Genomic DNA, 8,516 nt, shown 5'->3' with positions numbered 1-8,516 from the left:
GGCTCAGCAGTTAAGAGCACAGGCTGCTCTTGTTGAAGACCTGGGTTTGAGTCCCAGCACCCACATGGTGGCTCCCAACAGGTTGTAACTCCAGTTCCAGGGAATCCATTGCCCTCTTCTGACTTCCTCAGGCACCACACAGTTGGTGCACAAACATGCAGGCAAGCAAAACATTCTACACATAAATAAAATAAATAATTTAAAATATTAAAATCCAAAATTAATGTGGCTGGTTGAAGTGGCTTGTGTGTTAGATCCCAGAACTGGGGAGGTGGAGGCAGACAGATCTCCATGAGTCTGAAGCTACACTGGTCTACACAGCAAGTCTAGGCCAGTCAGGGATACATAGTGAGACTCTGTCTCAAAATAAACAGCAGAACCCAAAACCAACAAATCAGGTAACCAACCAGCCCCAAACTCCCCAAAACAAACCTGGTATTTTTTATTCTTTCTTTTGTTTTGTTTGGGACAGAGTCTCTTCATAGACCTGGCTATCCCAGAACTCACCATGATCCGCCTGCCTCTGCCTCCCATGTGCTGGGATCAAAGGTGGACACCTGGCTCTTTCAGGTTTTAAAATGACATTTATTTTGTATGTGTGTTAGGGTGAGGGGAGTATGTTGTCATAGCACACATGTGAGGGTCAGGGGACAACTTGTGAGACTCAGGTTTCTGCTTCAACCATGTGGGTCCTAGGGTTCAAACTCAGCGAGTCAGGCACGGTACCAAGCTCCTTTACCCACGAAGCATCTCAACAGCCCGAACTGGGTGTTTATCCACACATCTAGCTCCACTCCAAGCTGGCTCCCCACTCTCACACGGGAGGCAGACCCCCATCCCACCCCGTCACCAGCAGCCAGGCAACCCCAAGAGCCACCTGTCACCTCACCCATCTAAATTCCTCGCATCTTTCCATCTGTGACTGCTGAGTCTCGGTCCCCAGAGACCATGCAGGGAATCCAGATGACCAGAGCCCCAGCCGCCAGGCCTGGTCTGCTGTTCTTACTCAGCAGGGTTTTAGGGGACAGAAAAATCACAACGGGCAGACAGCAGCCACCTCCTCAGGCTCATTTATGCCATGCTGGCTTTCACCCACTTCAGTCATAAAGCTGGGGAGGGGGGTGTTTCTGCTTTTAAAATGATTTCTTTCTTTCTTTCTTTCTTTCTTTCTTTCTTTCTTTCTTTCTTTCTTTCTTTCTTTCTTTCTTTCTTTCTTTCTTTCTTTCTTTCTCCTTCCTTCCTTCCTTCCTTCCTTCCTTCCTTTCTTTCTTTCTTTCTAAAGATTTATTTATTTATTATGTATACAATGTTCTGCCTGCATGTGTGCCTGCAGACCCAAAGAGGACACCAGATCTCATTACAGATGGCTGTGAGCCACCATGTGATTGCTGGGAATTCAGGACCTCTAGAAGAACAGCCAGTGCTCTTATCCTCTGAGCCACCTCTCCAGCCCTTAAAATGATTTTTATATAATAATGTTACTACTTTTTTCTTTCTCCCTCTGAGACAGGGTCTCATTACGAAGCCCTGGCTCTTCTGGAACTCACTCCATAGACCAGGCTGGTCTCAAACTCACAGAGACCCTCCTGTCTCTGCCTCTGGCTTCTTAGCTGGAGTTTCTGACGACCTCTCTTCCTGCAGCTCCCTCCTGATGTTGTCACACACCCAGCTTCTGTGGTGCTGCGCAGGGCTTTGGGCATGCTAGGCAAGACTGAGCCCCAAGCCCATTCTGCGTGGTGGGCATTTTAGACCTAGCGGGTCACCGGACCTGTCTCAATTCTTTGACTACTTTGTAACAACCAAGGGATATGTAAATGAGCATCTGTGACAGTGTTTCCTCCGTGTTACAGAAGTTTCAGTAAAAAGTTGCCAGCAGGGCTGGAGAGATGGCTCAGAGGTTAAGAGCACTGACTGTTCTTCCAGAGGTCTTGAGTTCAATTCCCAGCACCCACATGGTGGCTCTCAACCACCCATAATGAGATCTGGTGCCCTCTTCTGGCATGCAGACATACATGCAGACAGAACACTGTATATTAAAAAAAAAAAAAAAAAAAAAAAACCACCTTCCCAGCATAGTGACTTACACCTGTGAACCAGGCATGGTGTTGACTGAGGCAGAAGGATCTGGAATACCAGGCCAGCCTGGGCTTCCTAGAGGGAACCTGTCTCAGATAAACCAACAGTTTTTTTCTCCAGACAAATCGTCCTTGAACTTGCTATGCAGCTAAGGATGACTTCGACCTTTTAATCCTCCTGCCAATATCCCTCTGTGAGAAGGTTTCTCTGTGTAGCCTTGGCTGTCCTTTTATTTGTTTGTTTGTTTGTTTGTTTATTGAGACAGGGTTTCTCTGTGTAGCCTTGGCTGTCCTGGAACTTGGTCTGTAGACCAGGCTGCCTCAAACTCACAGAGATCCCCCTGCCTCTGCCTCCCGAGTGCTGGGATTAAAGGCATTCGCCACCATCACCCAGCTAAAGTTTACATTTATTAGCCAGTTATGGTGGTGCATGCCTTTAACCTCAGCACTCAAGAGGCAGAGAGGCAGGAGCAGGCAGATCTCAGTGAGTTCCAGGGCAGCCAGGGCTACAAAGTGAAACCCTACCTCAAAAATAAATAAGATGAAAATTGCATTTATTTATTTTGTGGTGTGGGAGCATGTGTCCAGGTTAAAGATTAACTTGGCCTAGATTCTCTTCTTCCCCCTGTGGATTCTGGGGATCAAACTTAGATCCTCAGGCTTGGCCACAGGCTCCTTTACCTGCTGACCCACCTTGCCCCCCCACTTTCATTTCCACTGTCCCTCTTTTTGTCTTGTGACAAGATCTGGCTGTATCTTAGGCTGGCCCAGAGCTCACTATAGCCAGGCTGGCCTTGAACTTGTGATATTCCTCACAGGCGTGTGCCACGGCCTTGTTCTAATCTCCATGAAGTGAGGTGATCTTGGGCCACTACTGAAAACATGCCCGACAGTCGTTCTTATCGGTCCAGCTGTCATTCCAGGACTCTGGAAGACTCCCGAGCACCTTGGCTGTTCCTCCAGCGCTCGGTACACAGCGCCCCGCAAACACACATAGGATACATAAAAAGTGACCAGCACTTGAGAGGCTGAGCCAGGAGGTCTGCTGGGAGTTAGGACCCTCTTGGGCTACATGAGACGGTCTCAAAAACTCAAATCAACATATCCCCGCCCAATCTTAAACTAGTGGAGACCTAAATAAGGTATGGCAGAGCCTGCGTGTGCCTGGTGCCCTGGCTTGGGCGGAAGGTGCGCTGTCAGGGTGCCGTGTGGCTTTCTAACTCCACTCCGTTTGCTCCGGATTCTACACTGACCTTTGTCTTTCTCTTTATGCCCATAGAACTTCCCCGACGAGACTCTGAAGAGGCCGAACTGGGAGTCATTGGTGGACTGCACCCAGCGGTTCCTCCAGCGCTCTGTGGGGAGACAGGAGGGTTAGCGCGGCTAAGTGCTGGGGATCAGGAGCACGGACGGAGGACAAGGCCGCCAGCCACCACGGCCATCGCCTTCACCTCCGTCTAGAAACTCCTCCTGGAAGTACACAGTGGCCAGCGCCACGCGCAGCACGCAGATGGCCCAGAGCGACACGCGAGCCCGGGCCATGGCTGCGCGCGCGGCTCCCGCTCTTCTGCTTTCAGGCGTCTGCCTTGCCCGCTGGGCGCCACCCAGAAACTACAACTCCCGTCATGCCTCGCGATTGTGACCCTGCGTGGGCTCGCTGGACTACCGCTCCCGTGACGCCTCGCGATTGTGACTTGAGGCGCTCATTGGTGGGCGCGGCGCGGTGCCTGACGGGAGATGTAGTCTCCTGTGGCACTGGCGCGGTCTCCTGGGGCAACGGCACCCCGGGGCCTGTGCTTTGCGGCTGAAGCTAGATGCTGTCGTAGCAGCAGGTCAATGCGGGAAGAGGCCAGCGCAATTACTCAGGTGATCTAACAGTGAGCTGCTGGGTTCGCGGGGGACTGCGGGGAAAGAGGCGCCTTTCCCGCGCTTCAGTTTCCAAAACGGGTTTGGAGGGTGCCGGAGCTGATCCCGTAGGGCTTGCTCACAAAGGCGAGGGAACTGAGTGGCGGCAGTGTGTAATGCTTAGTTCCTTTACTTTGTGTGTTGTGTTAGTCGTTTTAGACCGCGTCTCTGGTAGCCCAGGCTAGCCTGGGGCTCCCTGTGTAGTCGAGGCTGGCTCCTCCTCTTTCTGCAGCACTTTCGAAGTGCTGAGATTGCGGTCATGCACCCCGCGCTCGTGAATATATAAAACTTTTTTTTAAAAGTATATACAGCCGGGCGGTGGTGGCGCACGCCTTTAATCCTAGCACTCGGGAGGCAGAGGCAGGCGGATCTCTGTGAGTTCGAGGCCAGCCTGGACTACCAAGTGAGTTCCAGGAAAGGCACAAAGCTACACAGAGAAACCCTGTCTCGAAAAATCAAAAAAAAAAAACAAGTATATACAATAAAAGTTTTTACACTTATTTGTTTGGTCAGAGGACAAATTGCAGGAATCAGTTCTCTCCTTCCACCATGTGGATTTCCCGAATAAACTCAGGTTGTTGTGGGCAAGGGCTGAGGCCTTCCCTCCCTGTTTTAAAAGTTGAGTAATAGGCTACCTCTGCGTTCCCTGCTCCGTTCACATGGTTCGTGGGCATCTGGGTTGTTTCCCAGTTCTGTGTTTTGTGAATGATCTATGAACACGTGCATACATTTCCATTCTGCTTGGACCCCTTTGGAGTGGCTTACGTAGTAACTCCGGGTTTATTGCCCTGCATCTTTTTCTTTCTTTCCTTTATTATTGTGTGTGGAGACCAACCGTGTTCGTAGTCTAGCAGGCAGTGTGATTTTCTGCCACGTGGAAGCTTTGGAATGCAGGAGAGGTCCATATGGGAATCTCATAAGCAAGCAACCGTGCCGGGCCAGTGAGATGGCACATTGGAAAGGTGCGAGCTTAGTTCCAGGAACACGCATGGTAGAGGGGAGGACCAAATGTTCTGTTGTGTTCTGACCTCCGCAGGTGCGAACACACACACACACACACACACACACACACACACACACACAACACACAAATGCAATCAAATGTTAAAAAATGAAAGAAAGGGGAGCTGGAGAGATGGCTCCGTGGTTAAGAGCCCCGGTTGCTCTTGCAGAGGGCCTGGGTTCAATTCTGAGCACCCACATGGCGGCTCACAACTGTCTATAACTCGTCTAAGCTCCGAGGGCTCCTGCATGAGTGAGGTGTACACACACACACACTCAAGCATGCACACATCCACATTTTTTTTTTTTTTTTTTTTTTTTTTGGCTTTTTTGAGACACGGTCTCCTTACATAGCCCTGGCTGGCTGGACAAACCTTTGCTGGCTGGCTAAGAGGGAAAGGTTGCAGGTTTCTGAAGAAGAAAGAGCCGCCTACTGAAGCTAATTATTCCCCTGGACCAGCAATGGGGAAAGAAAAGCAAGTTCTACAGCCCGGGCTGGCCTTGAACCCATAGAGTGTGTGGCATCACAGGTGACTAAAAGAAAGGCTTTTAGCCAAATAGTGGTGGTGCACGCCTTTAATCTCAACACACGGGAGGCAGAGGCAGGTGGATCTCTGAATTGGAGATCAGCCTGGTCTACAGAGTGAGTTTCAGGACAGCCAGGGCTACACAGAGAAACCCTGTCTTGAGAAAGCAGAACAGAAAAAGAAAAAAGAAAAATGAAACAAAAAAATAAATAAATACTTTTTAAAAACTAAAAGCGTAATTCTTGGTTTTCCTAGAATGGCTTCCACAAGACGGCCCCTTGGCCCTCCCCGGGGTGTTTTTGACTTCAGTGATATGTTCTTGGGGGACTCAAGGATGGAAGAGATAAGGAACATCCGAAGTCTTGGCCAAGTAACGCCCGGGCAGAACAGAATCCTAAAGAGAAACCAAACGATGGATGAGAAGTACTTGATGCCCAAAGAGGAGGCCATGCCAGGGAAGGGGTCAAGGTTGGGCTTGAGGCCCCCCACCGTCTCCTCCAAGACCAGAGCCAATGAGGCCCTGAGGAAGCTGGCCCAGATCGAAACCAAGATCCAGAGTCGGAAGCAGGCGCCTGCGGCTTTGTCTGATACGGAGTCTGACTCGACGAAGGCCAGCGAGAGGCGTCTCCCGAAGGACACAGATTCAGCGTCTGATCTTTCTTCTCAGCATCCACACAGAACTTTCCAGAAACAAGCCTGTAAACCGTCCCCAGCAAAGAGCGATGGGCAAAGTGGGAAAGGTAGCAGGTTTCTGAAGAAGAAGAAGGAGCCGCCCACTGAGGCTAGGTCCCCGGTACCCGCAGTAGAGACAGGGAAGCGCGTCCCACCACCCAGACAGAGAGAACCTGCTGGAAAACTCGATGCTCCCGACAGTGACGAAGAGGAAATGAAAGTGTTGCTCGCAAGCCTGATGGACTCTTCTAGAGAGAAAGAAACACACAGGAACCGGCAGTTCACTAGCACCAAAGTCAGCAGGAGCGATCATGGAAAACTGTCTTCGGTAAGGTTTTCTTTTGTTGGTTTTAGAGTTGTAGATGTTTTGTGACTCTGGGGATGGAACCCAGGGCCACCTCAGAGACCCCTCCTTTGTGAATATATGTGCGTCCGTATGTGTGTGTGACGCCCCGCGTGTGCCCAGGTGCCTGCAGAGCTGGAGAGAACTGTGATCCCCTGGAGGTAGAGTTAGAGAGGGTTGTGAGGCACGTGATGTGGGTGCCGAGAACCCAACTCAGGGCCGCTTCAAGAGAGGGCAGCAGCAGGTGCTTTGTCCTGGTTGGTTTTGGTTGTCAGCTTGACACAACCAGAAGCCACCTGGGAAGAGGGAAGTCCAGTCAAAGGATCGCCCACATCGGATGAGCCTGCCGCCCTGTTTTTAAGAACTGTCTCGACTGTTCATTGATGGGGAGGGCTCAGCCCGCTGTGAACTGCTGGTGCCTGAGCGGCCTTAGGTTGTGTAAGAAAGCTGCCTGAGTACCAGCCAGTGGGTCGTACTCAGGGGATGGTGTGGCACCATTGCCACGGAGATGTGTAGACATCTCACCCCAGATCGGGAACCGGTGACAAACCAAAGTACACACAGCACCTAAGTCCATCTTGGGGAATGGATACATTCACTGGGGACACTCACAGGAGCAGAGGTGACTGGAAGACAGTGATGACCAGAGCCCATCCCAGTGTGAGCGATAGCTCGCGGTCGTACGTACAGGTGCCGGGTGGCACTTTGGCCATTTGTGCACGTCATTTACCAAAGCCACAGCTCTAGATCTCCCCAAGCCTGACTCACCTGGCCCTGGGCTTATGTAAGTTCAAAATAGCAGTTGTGAGTGTCCCCTGTCCAGTCAGGAAGTTGTTCCTGCCTCTGACTGGGCAGCTGACAGGCCTTCGTAAGCACGCAGGGCCTTGGGTCCTGCCCCCCCAGCACTCCGAGTTCTGCCTTCTGCACTGCAGGAGTGAGCCTACATGGAGCGGCAGGGGTTTTTTTGTTTTGTTTTGTTTTGTTTTTTGGCAGAGTCTGTATATAGCCCTAGATGTCCTGTAATTAGCAGTGTAGATCAGGCTGGCCTCAAACTCAAAGAGATCCACCTTCCTCTGCCTTCTGAGCACTGGGATTACAGGCGTGCATCTGGGCAGGCACACTTCTAGCCTTACTTTTCCAAGTCCTGCAGCCAAAGCATGTGACATCCTCAGCAGTCCATCTCCCCTCCAGCCCTTCAGTGTCACCAGCAGCTACGACTGCTGTGTCGGGGCCTTCCTAAGGGGTCACCTGCCCCGGCACTGGGAATTTTCACCAACTTACTGCTCTCACAAGGCCTCCTTGTTCACTCTGTCGCATACGCAGGCTCCGGCTGTCACAGAGTGTTTTCTCGGTCACCTTGTGGGCGTCAGACGTGACGTGCTGAAGCACTTAGGAAGTCCCCGGCATCTGCTCTGAGCAAGTGTCGGGTGACTGAAGATGCTTTTCACTCAGGGAGACACCGGATCAGCTCAGCTTGGGAGGCTTCTGGCCACCGCTCTCTCACCGGCTAGCTCCTCCGGGACGCTTTCATAAGGCCTCCGTCGGTTTTGCTCACCCCCAGTGAGCTGGGTGGGAGTGCCTCTAGCTGGGACCAATGGGGTGCAGCTCACCACCTCCCTGGCTGTGCCTGCACTGGCCTCCCAGGCTGGGTGGAGAGTACGCACCCAGCAGAGAAACTCGGAACCTGAGATCCTCCTGCCTCAGCCATGCCCAACCCCATCGTCATCTAAATGTGCACCTGTGTGTGAAACACACGTGCAGATGTGTGGAAGCCCAAGGTCAATCTTGGCTGTCCTTCCTCAGCCAGTGTCCATCTTCCTTTTGAGATAAGGTCTCATTGGCCTGGGGCTCACTGATGAGCCCCAGGGATCCGTCAGTGTGAGCCTTCCGAACAGCGCTAGAATGAAAAGTGTGCACCTCCATACCCACATTTCAGGGGTCAAATTCATGTCTTTGTGCTCACATGGCAGATACTTTACTTAGTCACTGTCC

At 51.6% G+C, this 8,516-nt stretch overlaps 2 protein-coding genes across 5 annotated transcripts in view; one reads left to right on the top strand and one right to left on the bottom strand.

Moving 5' to 3' along the window:
• Positions 1-3,757, bottom strand: part of Calr3 (calreticulin 3) — a 19,600-nt gene extending 15,843 nt beyond the window's left edge. Inside the window, exons 1-2 of the mRNA XM_006989891.3 lie at positions 3,527-3,757; positions 3,329-3,430 (exon numbers count right to left, since the gene is read on the bottom strand). Of these exons, the coding sequence (XP_006989953.1) occupies positions 3,329-3,430; positions 3,527-3,617 (193 nt within the window). The 5' untranslated portion in view covers positions 3,618-3,757. The remainder of the gene's footprint in view (positions 1-3,328; positions 3,431-3,526) is intronic.
• Position 3,758: 1 nt separating this feature from the next.
• Positions 3,759-8,516, top strand: part of C17H19orf44 (chromosome 17 C19orf44 homolog) — a 16,570-nt gene continuing 11,812 nt past the window's right edge. The window contains exons 1-2 of one of the 4 annotated variants that reach the window (XM_006989894.4): positions 3,759-3,941; positions 5,765-6,509. In XM_006989894.4, coding sequence (XP_006989956.1) covers positions 5,766-6,509 — 744 coding nt within the window. In that variant the 5' untranslated portion in view covers positions 3,759-3,941; position 5,765. The remainder of the gene's footprint in view (positions 3,942-5,764; positions 6,510-8,516) is intronic. The other 3 variants (XM_006989893.4, XM_006989892.4, XM_076553229.1) reach the window with 3 other exon arrangements.

This window comes from Peromyscus maniculatus, chromosome 17 (genome assembly GCF_049852395.1).
Source record: "Peromyscus maniculatus bairdii isolate BWxNUB_F1_BW_parent chromosome 17, HU_Pman_BW_mat_3.1, whole genome shotgun sequence".
NCBI classification, from domain to species: domain Eukaryota; kingdom Metazoa; phylum Chordata; class Mammalia; order Rodentia; family Cricetidae; genus Peromyscus; species Peromyscus maniculatus.
The sequence above is the reverse complement of the archived record's forward strand: the minus strand, read 5'-3'. Positions and strand labels throughout refer to the sequence as shown.